This window comes from Mobula hypostoma, chromosome 9, assembly GCF_963921235.1.
Source record: "Mobula hypostoma chromosome 9, sMobHyp1.1, whole genome shotgun sequence".
Taxonomy (NCBI): Eukaryota; Metazoa; Chordata; class Chondrichthyes; order Myliobatiformes; family Myliobatidae; genus Mobula; species Mobula hypostoma.
Window position 1 is genome coordinate 104,226,687 of NC_086105.1, and position 16,506 is coordinate 104,243,192.

At 39.6% G+C, this 16,506-nt stretch overlaps 1 protein-coding gene across 9 annotated transcripts in view; it reads right to left on the reverse strand.

Annotated features, from left to right (window-relative positions):
* Window positions 1-582: 582 nt before the first annotated feature.
* LOC134351908 (E3 ubiquitin-protein ligase MGRN1-like) overlaps window positions 583-16,506 on the reverse strand; it is a 188,786-nt gene continuing 172,862 nt past the window's right edge. For 7 of the 9 annotated variants that reach the window (XM_063058808.1, XM_063058806.1, XM_063058813.1 and 4 more), the window contains one exon: window positions 583-3,696. In XM_063058808.1, the coding sequence (XP_062914878.1) occupies window positions 3,584-3,696 (113 nt within the window). In that variant the 3' untranslated portion in view covers window positions 583-3,583. The remainder of the gene's footprint in view (window positions 3,697-16,506) is intronic. The other 2 variants (XM_063058807.1, XM_063058811.1) reach the window with 1 other exon arrangement.

Sequence of the window (16,506 nt, forward strand, 5' to 3'; positions counted from 1 at the left end):
ATGGACTGTGGTGTATAAACCAAAAATACACTTGGGATTTAATTTGAAAATTAATTGAGGGAAAATCTTCTCTTCCATGTATAATAAAAGTAGGTGTTAATATTTGGCATCTCACATTCTATTGTGAAGCTATCTCTGATTATGTCAGAATAAACGTGCCGATATCACAGCAACATAATGTGACATCACAAAGCAGTTCAGTTTCATACTTAAAAATTATTACATTTAAAACTTTGGTTTATGTGGCTTAACTTTTAATTGTGCAATTCCAATACGTATCACAAATGCAACTGAATCTCCTACTGTAGATTAAAACATTACATGGCTGTGAAATTAGACTAGGGAAATCAGAGTAAATTAGTTTAAACATTTAATCAGTAATATTATCCTGTTATGTTTTTATTAGCAAAAAGGACTTTTATACACTATCCTAGCTATTATTTGATCATATTGTGTACTACCTTGATTAAAAAGACCTTAATTTTTTTACTAACTACAGAAGTACTCTGTGTAAAAGTGTACCATTTTAACGAGAACAGCATTTATTTCTTGATGCAGAGTAAAAAATCAAAAACCTTGAGTGTTGCAACATTTTATTACAATACAGTATCCTACAAACAAATGTAAAATCACATATGAAATTACAGTGAATTTCTTCAATCTTTTAAAATTATGCACTAGATCCATTCTGTAGTAAATGCAGCAATGAAGCGCTATGGAAACGAGTGACTAGATATTAAAAATCTACAATGGACAAAATTACATCAATATGATTCTGCAAGATAACCCACCCTATGCTGTTCATGTATGCTTTCCATGCCATTTCACAATACATTTAACTAAGCATTTATTTATACTACAGTATATAGAAAATTACTATTTTCCTCCAAAACAGTTTGAAATTCAAGATTTTGCTGAATCATTATTACCAGATCAAATGACAAGATTTTATTACAGTGACTTTCATCATAAGATCGGGTACAAGGCACAGAATAAGGATACAATGTCAGCAGATGGAGCTGAATGAATATGCTGTATTAACCTCGCCTCCACAGTCTTGATGAGACCAAAATTCAAATTTTAAAGAAGAACTTGAATACGGCAAAAGGTTTCATCACACATCTTGCTTGGCATATATAAACCTTAATCATTTACTACTTTTTTTTTTAAAAAGAGCTGAATGGAGTTGAAAAGAGATCATGAGCATTGTTAGAAACAGCATATTTAATCTGAAGTGCATACTGGATAAAGAATTATATTAAACCATTTAAAGTATGTCTTTATCTGTGCTCTAATTTACCTGCATATTTTTATCATTTACTTCTACATCGATATTATGTGTAAAAATACGATGGAAAACCAAGTGAACAGCAATGAAAATGGAACAGAATGGGATGCAAAAGAGTAACTTTTGGCGAGATTAGATTAAAACTCGACAATCAAAATGAAAGTACCTTAGGAACCAATCCAACATTCAGCAGTACCAGCATAAAACATCAGCAAATTGTATGCAAACATAATGAAAAGTTTAAGCAAATAGGTCAAAAGCAGTCTGAAGTTAATATACAATTTTTAATTGGGGCAGCCTACAGTTAACAAACACTGAGCTGAACTGAATATGCCTGGACTATGTCAATTTTGTGTTTTATAATCTGTGTTTTTCACTCGATTTTTTTTGTTGCCATTTACACTTTTTTGTGTATGGGGGGGTGGATTGATGTTTATCTTTGATCAAGTTCCATGGTTTTCTTGGTTTCATGGCTGACAGTGGGGAAGACAGGCTTGTGTACTGCATATACTCTTTGATAATAAATGTACTTTGCCTCTTTAGTGTTAATTTACTTCATTTTGTAAATTTATAGTTGAAACCCAATGGTGCAGCATTCCAGGTCAGGCTGCTATAAAGCCAGAGCATCACAGTAAAACTAGTTGAAGCCGTATCCACCATCAACAATATCTAATATCTTATATCTATTTTCTCCAATTTGGTTAAAAGGAGCTGACCAGACATATTTCGCATTGTTCCATCTGAGCTGTATTATAATGTACTAGGAATTATGCACTCTAGCACCCACTTCTTAAATACTAGAATATTCACCAATTACAATGAATATCCTGATAACTACTAACTGCGTCATTTATACTTGGATCATATTTTAATTAGAACTTTTAGTACTTTTTGAGGGACTGCCTAAGGTAATAAAAGCTTCTTTCAGCAACTCCCAAGCTCTCTGTGGATCAGACGAGGGTGTGCTTAAACTCCGGTGGAACAACTTTTCATCACTTTTTCTTTAATTGCAATCCTTGGATTATTTCTGTGTCAGATACCTTGCTGTTGAGATTCCCTGTGCTTCCATTACCCTTTTCAGTCTGATATGAAATTGTAATGAGCCAGCTGATCAATTTCTACACAAGCCTCCTGTCGCTATGGCCACAATAAAAGTACAAAGCAGCGTTGACTTTCTTATGAAATGGTTTTTGAGATTTGCATCCTTTTCTGGAACCTATCCCCTGTGACAGTTAAGGTTTACTACACTGGAAAATTGTGGGTTATATTTCCTTCAGACAGATGTTCCAATGTATGAGTTAATGAGGTAGACACCACAAAGATAGACAGATTACAAGATATCACAGACTATACATTAAAATTCTACTACAGATTATATTCAACAACTTTAACGTACTTAAAGGTTAAGGTGGTCAGAAGAAAGTATATTACTTGAGAAAGAGCCTTATTTTAGGTGGTAGTGGAAAATAATCTGCTGTACACACTTCCAATGGCCTGCAGTGATGATCTTCTATTCTACCTCATTCTATAATATTGTTCAGTGTCCAGAATTAATCACACTAAGACAGTTCACCTCACTTGAGAGTAAACTCTAATATTTCAGTATTTGGAAAGATAAAAAGTTTTTAAAAAGGTACCTATACAAGGAATAAAACATTCTGCACAGGCGATAGCATACCGTCCAAAGTACAAACTTTAGGACAAAGGATACTTTTTTTAGGAGAAAGAAAGATGTAATTTTTTCAAATCATGCATTATCAATGGTTATTTATTATAATGGAAAAATCCAAAATTGATTCAATCTATATTAAATGAAGCAATAAGTAAATGCTTTACATGTTGTTCTTCAGCGCTGCACTTTAAGTGAGAAATTTAATTGCAAAAAGTTTTAATTGTACTTCCTTAAATATGAAAATCTGAGCAAGAGCAATGAGCTGCCTTGGTTTTCTATGCAATTATTTGGAGTAAAATATGAATGTACCTAATCAGCAATTGTGGTTTATGATATTGTATTACGTATTACAGAACATGAACCATTACAAATTAATAGTCTGACCACTGTGAGGAATAGGTTAGTCAAACTGCCAGTTATGGAAAGTGCAAAAGAGGAAAACAAGTTTAGGTCACATGGATGTTAAAAATACATGGTGCAAATGATAAATTAGGACACCATAAAAAAATGGCGAACTATTATAAAGTAAGACAGCTAAGTGTGTCATGAAGACAAAACTGATACAGGGACAGCAGATCTTACATGGCACATGCAATTGGTCATCCTGTTACTAAGTCGAATGCTCAACGAACCTGGCTCTCGTCCTCTATAAGAACAGAACTAGAGGCAGCAAGAAGAGGCTGAGATGAACTGTTGGTGCTCTGGCTTTTCAGGCTCTCGGTAGAGTCCGAAGTTCCTGCAGAAAAATACATAACAATAAAACATCTCACATTTCAAATGGATATAGTTCAGTCAAGAGACCGTTTCACATTCAGTGATCCAGTGGGTCACTTAGATATATTTTGTATCTGGGGTGAGGAAGGCATGACATGCTGCTATCCTCTGCATGTTTTCTTGAAAGCAATGTCCCTTCACATTAACATCTAGCATGTTTGTAGAGTTGTTCACTAAGCCTGGAGGTTAGGTCGCAAACATTTCGTCACCAGTCAAGTTGACATCATCAGTGTACAAATGAGTGTTGTTTCTGCCAAATACTTATGTTTATATTTGTTTGATTCATTGTTCTGATTGGTTGGCTGTCACATTGACCGCTAATCTCCACTAGGTCCCGGACAACCGGCTGGCTGAGTGATCTTCACCGGCCCGTATCCCTGGTTATTGGTCATTGTAAGCATTGGTCCCTCAGGTGTCTGCGGCTTACGCCTCAACCCCGATTCCACAGACGCATAGGTTCGTAAATTATGTCCAGTTCAATGTGGTTGTTCATAGAGTCTTCCATTGAGAAGCAAGTTCGAAGAATTCTCTTGATTTCTTATTTTGTGCTCCTGCCAGGATTTTTGTAGCTTCCCAGATGAACTTGTATCCTCTTGGTCTTCATGTATTGAGATGTGACAGAGGATCATGTCTTCTTATGGCTAGCTGATGTTCATGCAGTCTTGTGGCTAGTTTTCTCCCCGTCTGTCCTATACATAGTATTTGGGGCAGTCTCCACATTGGATTTGGTACATTACGTTTGTTTTCTCCATTGGACTGTTGGATACTTGCATCTTGGGATGAGCGTTCTGATGGTAATGTTAGGTTTGTGTGCTACCATTATTCCATGTGGATGGAGCAGTCTTGCCGTCATTTCAAAGTTTTTTGGATAGCCTTCATCAGAAGGTGTCTCATCTGGAGAGACAACCTTTTAACTCCTACTGAGTAGACAAGAAAGCAGTTAACCCTACCATACATCAGGAATATTTTCAAAATGAGGGCAAGACTGCTCCAACCAGACAGAATAATAGTAGCACACAAACCCAATACAACCATCAGAATGCTCGTCTTGAGACTCAAGGATCCAACAGCGCACGTGGAGAATACACCAATTCCAATGTTTAAACTGCCCCAGATACTATGTAGGACAGATGGGGAGAAAGCTATCCGTGAAATTCCATCAGATAGCCATAAGTCAAGATCCTCTGTCACACATCTCAGAACATGAAGACCAAGAAGGACACAAATTCATCTGGGAAACAACAAAACTCCTGGCAGTAGCGCAAAACAAGACATCAAGAGTATTTTTAGAAGCTTGGTTCTCAACGGAAAACTCCATAACAAGCATATTGAACTGGACGCAATTTACGACCCTATTCATCTACAGGATCGGGGCCAGGGGGTGAGCCACAGAGGAATCACTCTCACAACGATGAATAGACAGGGATACAGGCCAGCAGAGATCACTCAGATACCTGGTTGGCTGGGATCCAGCAAAGACTAGCAGCCAGCATGACAGACAACCAATCAGAATGAGTCAGACCAATATAAACACAAGCACTCGGCAAAAACAATACTCAGTTGCATAGTGATTATGTCACTTTGGTGACGAAATGCGTTTGTGACCTAACCTCCAGGCTCGGCAAACAAGCCAACCCAAGCCACCAATCTTTGCTTTCATTTCTAACATCTAGCATCCCTAAAAGTAAAACTTCATGTTTTAATCATTAAATTCACACAAGGAAATATCCTCAAGAAACATTATCGAAACGAACGATTTAAACACAATCCCAATGATGCTGAGGCATACTGACTGATTGTAAGATTATGCCATGTAGTTTATACCCATAGCTCAAATGCTTCCTCATCTTCAGGTTAATGCATTTAAAAGCAGGTTTAATGTGAACTACAGATAAACAATCTCAGATGGTGACACTGAAGTTTAGAAGTTGAGACAAATCAGCTGATTAAATGGGGCTCAACAATGGCTTTGCGTTCATCATCCGCAAGATCAGAGATTTGATTGTGGACTTCAGGAAGGTGAAGTCAGGAGAACTCACACCAGTGCTCATTGAGGAAAGAGTGAGCACCTTTAAGTTCCTGGGTCTCAACATCTCGGAGAACCTCTCCTGGGGCCAACACATTGATACGATCACAAAGAGGGCAAACCAGCAGTTCTACTTCGCCAGGAGTTTGAGGAAATTTGTTTTGTCACCAAAGACTCTTGCAAATTTCCATACAGTAGATGTATTGTGAAGAACATTCTGAATGGTTGTATCACAGCCTGGTACGGAAGATCCAATGCACGACACAGCAAGAGTTTGCACAGAGTTGTAGATTCAACCAGCTCCATTATGGACACAGCCCTCACTCACTGAATGCATCATCCATCATTAAGGGCCTGTAACAATCAGAACACACCCTCTTCTTGTTACTACAATCTGGGAGGAGGTACAGAAACCTGAAGACATACACCTAACCATCCAGAAATGGCTCCTTCCCCTCCATTGTCAGATTTCTGATCAGTTAAAAAACACGACCTTGTTATTCTTCTTACTTGTGCACTATGTATTCGTTTTTATTATTGATAGCAATTTTGTCTTTGCACTAGACTGCTGCCACAAATCAACAAATATCACATCATATGACAGTGATAATAAACCTGATTCTGATTCTAAAGAATCCAAGAAATGAGAACATTTAACTAATTTTACAAACTAATATTCAATAAGTATTGAACTATGTTTATGGTAGGGCTGTCAGTAAATTTACGTAGTATGCTCAATTAATGACAAATTAATATCTGATTGTGCTCCCAATAGAAAACAAAAATCAGAGCTTTAAAAAAAACCTTGTGAAATACTTTCTACACACATCAAATTTACCACATTGCCTCCAACTCCTGCCTACTCAAAAGTTTCTTCAGAAGCCCTTACCAACTCTATTAGAACCTAACTCTAGAAAAGGAAATGGAGGAAGAGGAAGAATAGCAGAATGAAGTTGGAGAGGGGAGAAAGCAGGAACACAAAGTGATGGAAGCAATGGAGAAGAGGTGGGAAAAAAGAAAGAGAAGAGCGAAGAGCAGTTGGGAAAGATAGACTCATGTGCAGAGGTAGGAGGATATGCAGTGAAGGTCCAAAGTCAGGATCAGACCACAAGACTAAAAAGCTGGATTCAGTCTGATCCACATGCCACGTGCTAGCCTGTGGCTCAATGCAGTGCTACTCTGAGTAATTGGCTGCACAAAAAAAATTGCTGGAAATTGGATTTAGTCTAAATTTACAACACTGCCAGGATTCATCCTTGATCTGCTATTGGCAAAGGAAACCCAGAAGTGGAAGCAGCTAGGAATAAGGGAAAGCAATGATCTCACGTTGAAGGACATTACAGGGATAGGGGCAAACCAACAGAGGTATTTGAACACGTTAACAATATTACATTATGCCATTTGAAGTTTTAGAGTCAGAGTACTTCCACTGGACTATTCAAAAGCATGAATATAATGCTACTAAAATGCCAATTATTCAGAATTATAATTTTAAATCTTTATTATTTTTTTAAAATTTGTTCAGCAGCCCTAGATTCTTGAGTGAGAGTGGGGCAGATATGAAGTTGCTCAAGTTATGAGCAATTACAAAAATATATCACTCAATGATGGTACATAATTTCTTGACCAAATACCTGATGACAGTCTTTTGCTGATAGCTGTTAAAGGTAACAGTAATTGAGCAAGACTGTGAAACCCCACAGGCACCATCTCCTGTAATATGAGTGAATGAGAGAAAATTAAGGATGTCTCAAAGTTACAACACAGAAAGGAGGCCTTTCAGCCCACCATGTCCATGTCAACTGTGATGCCTATCAATGCTAACCCCCTTTTCCTTCATTAGGCCCTATTCACCTACGTTGATACTTTGGAGTGCTATGGACTTGCACTCTAAAGTCCCTCTGTGCATCAACTCACCTAAGGTCCCTGCCATTTATTCTCTACGCTTTAGCAAAATTTGATTTACTGAAGAATATTACCTCAAAATAGAGGATAAAGTAGCAAAGCGGTTGAAACTAATCCTCCCGGGAGGGGGGAGAAGATGGCGGCACGACGGCAGCGCGCGCAACCACTTTGGTGATGAATATCTGTTATTTGTCAAGTAGGGGACCGTGCACAATCCTGATTTGATGGAGACAGTCGTGAGAGCACAGCGGAACATCTAGAAAACTTCTGAAATGACTGCTTTGCTACCGCTGCTACCGTGTGGTAACCGGAATCTCCGGAGCTGAAGGCCCCAAAATCCTCGGCTTTGCGTGTTTCAGCAGCCGGGGAGAGGTCGAAGGCGCTCGGGAGGCTGTATCGGAGAGACTGCTCGGAAGCTCGGAGTTTTCAGATGGATGGTCTCAGTGTCGGCTGTGGTCAGCTGCTTCCAAGGTATCGGCAAGTTGATGGTGCCTGGAGGATTATGGCAGGGAGTTTCTCCCTTTTGCCACCTGCTATTGGGGACTCCGGAGTCCATCGAATCGGGACTTTGAGAACTTTTCTTTTACCGTGCCCATGGTCTGCTCTTTATCAAATTATGGTATTGCTTTGCACTGCTGTAACTATATATTATAATTATGTGGTTTTGTCAGTCTTTGGTCTGTCTTGTTTACTGTGATATCACTCTGGAGAAACATTGTATCATTTCTTAATGCATGTATGCATTTTTAAATGACAATAAAAGAGGACTGAGTATTCTCAATCTATAATCTATATTATTATCCATTAATACATCAGAATTTTAAAATGTCAACTAATGTTGTTTGGGTATATCATGATTGATGCACATTTTAAATACAGGCATAGCAATTACGGGAGTGGAGCATTCTCATTTCAATTGAGCACTGGCACGACACTGCAAATCATACTCAGTAATCACAATATTTGCAAATTTTAGAGAGGAAACGGAAAACAACTGCAACTTAACATAAAGATGAGGAGTCAAAATTAAATAACTGCTTACATACAAGTTTTTAGCTAGAAAGCAAAATATCATATGCCATTTGGAATTATATACTGTAAATGCAGTAACTGCTTCAATGAATCCTCAAATATTGCTCTATCAGACATTACTGTAAGTACCAATCTACAAGATACATCTTTTCACAATGTAATTGCAGTTTCCTGATTAACAATCTTAATTCACATACAATAAAAAATTATAGAAATCTCAGTTCTCAAAAAATTCACTAACTGAAACTTAGCTTTCAGTATTTGCAGAATTTCCCATTTGTTAACTTAAATTCTGAATACAGAAGTCAGCTAACAAGTAATTAATAATAACACTGATCACTGGTCATATTTGATTGATGCAATTATTATGTGGATTATTCCTACATGCCATTTTTTGCTTTAAAAGCAATGATTGATCAATACAGTATAAATCGGATTGATTTAATGCAATTCAAAGTATTTACTAGAACTGACTGAACTCTCTACAGATTTTGTCGCCAACTTTCATTGGTTCAAAGCAGCAATGGACATGACTATATTGAGATCACAAACAAAACAAATTATCATCAGATAAGGATCTCAGAACTGTGAAGTTATCTCAAAATCAATTATAAAGATTCAGGATGCAAGGCTCTTCAATATTCTCACGAACATCAGAACCCAAGAATTAGAAGTATAAATCAACTTTCCCTCTCATTTTTTTTTACAGCTGCATAGACCAACCATTGCTCTGAGCAGGAAATTTTTACACGGCCTGAAAACTATGCAGCATTTTAAATGAACTATTTTGTAATATACACATCAAGCAAACACAACTGGCAACACAAGTAAACAATGTCAGGCAAAACATCTGACTGGCACAATGACAAAAACAAAATGTTTTGACTGGACGGCGTCAGTGTTCAGCAGGCTGGTGGTTTATTAACAATGAGCTTCCATTCTGTGTTTATTGTTACAATTTATAACAGTGTTGTAACTTGAAACACTGACAATATAAATATATTGAAATTCTAAGATGTTTTAAAGGTTGTGGTACATTTATTATTTAGAAAATGTATAGATTATATTCATAAACAAGGTATATAATAAATTAGAGTATTTCACAAGTATATTAACATTGTATAAAGAAAATTCCAGATGCACAGCAACAAAGGCTATGCGCACGGGAGCATCTCAGTTACCGTGTGGCCACGCACCCATGCAGCTTAGAGGGAACAGTGGTATAAACTGTTAGAATCATCCATCAAAAATGCCACTCGAACCATAAATCATTTGAAAGTAAGTAAATATACAGAATAGCATGTCACATATCTAGAATTCAAAAAGCTCATTGTCTTCACTTAATTTTGTCTTCTTGACAGGTCACTACAGTTAGTTCTTTCAATACTACAACTGGTCCTTCTGTATTGCAGTTTCATAGGCAACTGTGGGCCTAACATCTTGGGGTACAAGCCCTCTTCATATGGGATATTATTATTAAAGTGTTATTTGAATCTTGTAGCATTAATATATCTTGTATAATATATCTTATAGTGTGATATATTTACGCAGACGTTAATAACACATCTATGTCAGAGAACTGTGGCCTGTCATAGAATAATATAACACATAAATGAGCCCTTTTTGTCCACCACGTTAACGCTGACTGCTGATGACACAAAGGTTGGAGGTGTTGTGGATAGTGTAGAGGGCTGTCAGAGGTTACAGGGGGACATTGGTAGGATGCAAAAATGGGCTGAGAAGTGGCAGGTGGAGTCAACCCAGATATGTGTGAGGTGGTTCATTCTGGTAGGTCAAATATGATGACAGAATATGGTATTAATAGTAAGACTCGTAGCAGTGTGGAATATCAGAGGGATCTTGGGGTCTGAGTCCATAGGACACTCAAGACTGCTGCGCAGGTTGACTCTGTGGTTAAGAAAGCATATGGTGCATTGGTCTCCATCAATCGTGGGATTGAGTTTAGGAGCAGAGAGATAATGTTGTAGCTATATAGGATCCAGGTCAGACCCCACTTGGAGTACTGTGCTCAGTTCTGGTCGCCTCACTATAGGAAGGATATGGAAACCAAAGAAAGGGTGCAGAGGAGATTTACAAGAATGTTGCCTGGATTGGGGAGCATGCCTTACGAGAATAGGTTGAGTAAACGCAGGCCTTTTTTCCTTGGAGCAACAGAGGATGAGAGGTGACCTGATAGAGGTGTATAAGATGATGAAAGTCTTTGATGGTGTGGATAGTCATTGGCTTTTTCCCAGGGTGGAAATGGCAAGCATGTGAGGGCACAGTTTTAAGGTGCTTGGAAGTAGGTACAGAGGAGATATCAGGAGTTAGTTTTTATTTCCGCAGAGAGTGGTCAGCGTGTGGAATGGGCTGCCGGTGATGGTGGTGGAGGCAGATATGATGGGGTCTTTTAAGAGACTCCTGGACAAGTATATGGAGCTCAGAAAAATAAGAGGGCTATGGGTAATCCTGCGTAATTTCTCAGTAAGGATATGTTTGGCACAGCTTAGTGGGCCGAAGGGCCTGTATTGTGCTGTTGGTTTTCTATGTTTCTATAATTCCCTTTGCCAATATTAGTCACATATGCCTATGCATTTCCTATCCGAGTACATGTCCAAGTATCATTTAAAGATTGTAATCGTATCTGCCTGATCCACCTCCTCTGGCATTTTTTATTCAGATATCCACCTTCCCGTGTGTCAGATCTTTGTTAAAGTTCTCCCACCATAAACCTGTGCCCCCTAGCTATAGACCTCCCCCCCCCCCCCGTTTTTAAGAAAAGGTCCTATCTATCCTATCAATGACCCTCAATTTCATATACCTCTACAAGGTCACCTCTCAGCCTCCATTGCTTCAGTGAAATAAACCTTGCCTTTCTGATTTCTCTTTATAAGTAAAACCCTCCATTTCAGGCCACATCCTGGTGACTCTCTTCTGCATTCTCTCATTTAGTGCAAAAATGGGTCTATCTATCAATTGCACAAAGACAGAAATGTATGGTGATATCCAAAAAGGAGAATCCTATCTGCAGGCTGAGAATAAACGGGGAAGACATAAAACAAGTACAGAACTTTCGCTACTTAGGAAGCTGGGTGACATCAGATGGCAGGTGCGACATGGACATCAAAAGAAGAATTGGGATGGCAAAAGACACCTTTACGAGTATGAAGAGTATACTGACCAATACTAAACTAGGCACGATAACCCATCTCAGAGTACTGAAATGTTACGTTTATTCAGTTATGTTATATGGCTCAGAATGTTGGACAATATTTAATAACATGAGGAAACGAACTGAAGCAGCAGAAAAGTGGTTTTTGAGGAGGATGCAAAGAATATCATGGACGAAACAAGTATCAAACGAGGATGTCATGAACAGAGCAAACGCAAAAAGAGAAATAATGTATGAGATCATAAAAAGGAAACATAACTTCACTGGACATGTGATTAGGAAAGAGGAGTTAGAATGCATGGTAATTATGGGAAAGATTGAAGGGAAGAAAGCAAGAGGAAGACAAAGGCAAATGATGATGGAGACAGCAGCCAGAGAACTGGAAATGAATACCAATGAATTGATCCACTTGACCTGAAACAGGAGTGTGTGAGCCATGGCAGTCAAAGCTCAAACTGGGCACAGCACCTGATGATGATGATGATGATGATTCTCTCATTTGCTACCACATCCTTCTTTCAGTCTGACAACCAAAGCTATATAGAATACTCCAGATGCAGTTTAACTGATAAGATGCAGCACAATGCCTTGGCCAGTGAAGGCAAGTGTACTAAATGCTTCACTATCCACATCCACCTTTGTACATCAATGTTCCTAAGGCCCTTGACATTTAATCTGTATGTCCAACAGAACTTGACTTCCTAAAATGTATTATCTGGATTAGATTTCATCTGTCCAAATTTCCAACTGATTTATACCCCACTGTACTGTTACACAATTTTTTCCTTATATTATACTCCTCCAATTTTTGTGTCACCTGCAAACTTGGTAATAAGACTGTTTACATTTTCATCCAGGCACCAATCGCTGCATTTTGTTGCACTCTTCCAGTCAGAAAAAACACCCATCCACCGTTACCTTCCTATCACCAGGCTAACTCTGGATCCAGTTTGTCAACATGCCTCACCCCTGCGAAGAAACCAGCAGCCTTCCCATGTGCTGTGCACTTAAACAGTGACAAGCAGGTATTTTTATATGAGGCAGTTACATACGCATCAACTATCTTGTCTGTATTGGATACAATTAAACATGTATGACAGAATTACACTGCACCCATAATGAGCACTGTTCCCCTAGATTGGACACAATTACACAGGCAGCAATCGACCTCCCATGTCAGGCATCTACTCTGTCAGCATCAGTTCACTGAGGAGCTACAGCTGTGAAAGCACTCTCTGACTCTCTTGCATTGAGTTATAAATGCAAAAGCACTTATGGATCTTGCAGTATGGTGGACAGTCGCCTGGCACAAGTGACACTCCTACGTCTAGCTAAATGGACATTGCAGTCACAGGTTAGAGCGCAAGTTAATCTATAATAACTGTGATTAAAACAAAACATCTATTTTTAATATTATTTTCCATAAATGTCTAAGCAATATTGGATATGGACCTTAATTTTCCTTTTATGACAGAAATCTGCCAGCCACATTCTTGAGGACTTATAATACTATCATGAAGGGATGAAAATAAAATTGAAGATGCTAGATATCTAAAATGAAATCAGAAAATGCTAAGAGCACATCTGTTTTTCTTCACACTGTTTTGACCAGACCTGCTGATTATTTGCAGCTTTTTCTATCATAAGGAAATATGTTCCAGTTCATCTGCATCTGGACACCCATCTCTTGCAATAATTTTGATTAATGTCTGAATTCCCAAGATAGACTATAATGAAGTAATGTATCTTCCTTGAGATTCCATTTCTATAAACACTGCTACTGCAGCGCAGGTCACAAAAATAAAACCTGGAGCCAGTTGATTTGTACCTGAATCACCATCAACCTCACTCCCAGAACCAATCAACTTCCAACCCCATAAGCCGCCTACCCTACTCCCTCATTTACTAATAAGCATTGCACATCCAGTTTTGCAGTTCCCTTTCATTGACTGATTTACAAATAAACGGCAGTTTCCTGATTTCCTGGAAACTCATAATGGAATCCTAAGTAAATCAATTAAATTATATTATAATTTTCCACAAATACTTTGACCATGGACAGAATCACATTTACTTAAACACAAGATATTCTGCAGATGCTGGAAATCTTGAGCAACACACACAAAGTGCTGGAGGAACTCAGGAGGTCAGGCAGCATCTATGGAAATGAAAATACAGTCGACATTTTGAGCTGAGACCCTTCATCAGAACTGAAAGGAAGGGGGAGGAAGCATGAATATGAAGGTAGAGGGAGGGGAAGGAGTATAAGCCAGAAGGTGATAGCTGAAGCCAGGTAGGTGAGGGAGGGGAGATGAAGTAAGAAGCTGCAAGGTGATAGGTAGAAAAATGAAGAGCTGGAGAAGTAGGAATCTGACAGGAGAGGAGAGTGGATCATGGGAAAAAGGAAGGAGGTGGGGCACCAGGTGGAGGTGATAGGTAGGTGAAGAGAAGAGGTTAAGAAGGGGGCCAGAGTGGGAAAATTAAAGGAGGGAAATGTGGGGGATAAATTACAGAACAAATTAAAATGGGCAGAAAATGGGAAATCCTGCTTTTTGCAGGTGTAGTTGAGGTGCTCGACAAAGCAGTCCCTCAATTTACATCAGGTCTCACCAATGTACAGAAGGCCGCACTGGGAGCATCAGATAAAGTAGATGACCCCAACAGATTTGCAGGTGAAGTGTTGCTTCACCTGGAAGGAAATGAATGGGCAGGTGTAGAACTTCTTCCACTTGCAGGGATAAGTGCCAGGAAGGAGATTAGAGGGGAGGGAAGAATGGACAAGGGAATTATAGATAGAGCGATCCCAACATAAAGTAGAAATTGGGGGTGAGGAAAAGGTGTGTTTGGTGGTTGGGTGCCATTGAAAATGACGCATGATGTGGAGAATGATGTGCTAGGTGCAGAGGCTCATGCAGTGGTATGTAGGTGAGAGCAAGAGGAACTCTATCCCTGTTAAGGTGGAGGGAAGATGAGGTGAGGGCAGATGTTCAGGAAATAGAGGAGACATAGGTGAAGGCAGCATCAATGGTGAAAGAAGGGAAACCCCATTCGTTGAAGGAGGACATCTCTGGTGTCCTGGAATGGAAAGAAGGAGCAAGTACAGCAGAGATGAAGGAAGTGAGAAAAGGGAATGACATTTTTACAGAATTCAGGGTGAGAAGAGGTATAGTCAAGATAGTTGTGGACGGTAGGTTTATAAAAGATATTGGCAGTCAGTTTGTCTCCAGAGATGGAGACAAAGAGATCAATAAAGGGGGGAGAAGTGGACCAAATGAACTTAAGGACAAGGTGGAAGTTGGAGGCAAAATTGATGAAATTTACAAGTTCAGGATGGGTGCATGAAGCACCACCAATGTAGTCTCAGTATAGCGCTAGAAGAGTTGGGCAACACTACCAGGGAAGGATTGGAACATGAACTATTCCACGTAGTGAACAAAAAGGCAGGTGTAGCTGCAGCCAATGTGAGTGCCCATAGCTACACCTTAAACTTGGAGGAAGTGGGAGGAGCCAAAAGAGAACCTGCTATGTGTGAGGACAAGTTCTGCCAGATGGAGGAGGACAGTGTTGGAGGGGGACTGGTCGGGTCTGTTGTTGAGAAAGAAGAGAGCTTGAAGACCTTCCATGATGAAAATGAGGTGATCAGGGCCAGGTAATTGAAAGGTGTAAGGAGATCAAAAGCATATGGATGAGGCTTTCCTTCCCTGGACATCAGAGATGCCCTTCTTTTTCAAATAACAGGGTTTCCCTTCCTCCACCATTGATGCTGCCCTCACTTGCAACTCCTCCAATTCCCAAACATCCACCCTCACTCCACCTTCCTAATGCGTTAACAGGGATAGAGTTCCTCTTGTCCTCACCTACCAGCCCAGGAGCCTCCACATCTAGCACCTTTTTCTCCACAATTTCCACCATCTTCAATGGGACCCTACCACCAAACACATCTTTATCTCCCCTCAACTCTCCGCTGTCCACAGGGATCACTCCCTCTGTGATTCCCTTTCATTCCTCCCCATTATTCTCCCTTCTTGCACTTATCACTGCAAGCAGAAGAGTGCTGCATCTGCCCATTCACCACCTTCCTCACCTCCATTCAGAGCCCCAAATAGTCCTTCCAGGTGAGGCAACACATCAGCTGCGAATCTGTTGAGGCCATCTACTCTGTCTGGAACTCACAATGTGGCCTCCCCTAGACTGGTAAGACCAGAAGTGAACTGAGGGACCACTTTGCTGAGCACCTTTGCTCGATATGCAAAAAGCAAAATTCCCCGCGGGTCAAACATTTTAATTCCAATCATCCCATTCAACATGTTCATTCATGGCCTCCTCTACTGCCACAATGATGCCACTCTCAGGCAGGACGAGCAAAACCTCATTTTTAGTCTGGGTAGTCTCCAATCTGATGACATGAACATCGATTTCTCCACCTTGCAGTAATTTTTTCTCCTTCCTGTTCCCTCTTCTCCAATTCCCCATTCTTACCCCCCCCCACTCCCTCTCATCCACTCACCTACTTATCACCTCTCCTCAGTGCCCCTCTTCCTTCCCTTACTCCCATGGCCCACTCTCCTATCAGATTCCTTCTTCTCCAGCCCTTTACTCTTTCCACCTATCACCTCCCAGCTTCTTACTTCATTCCC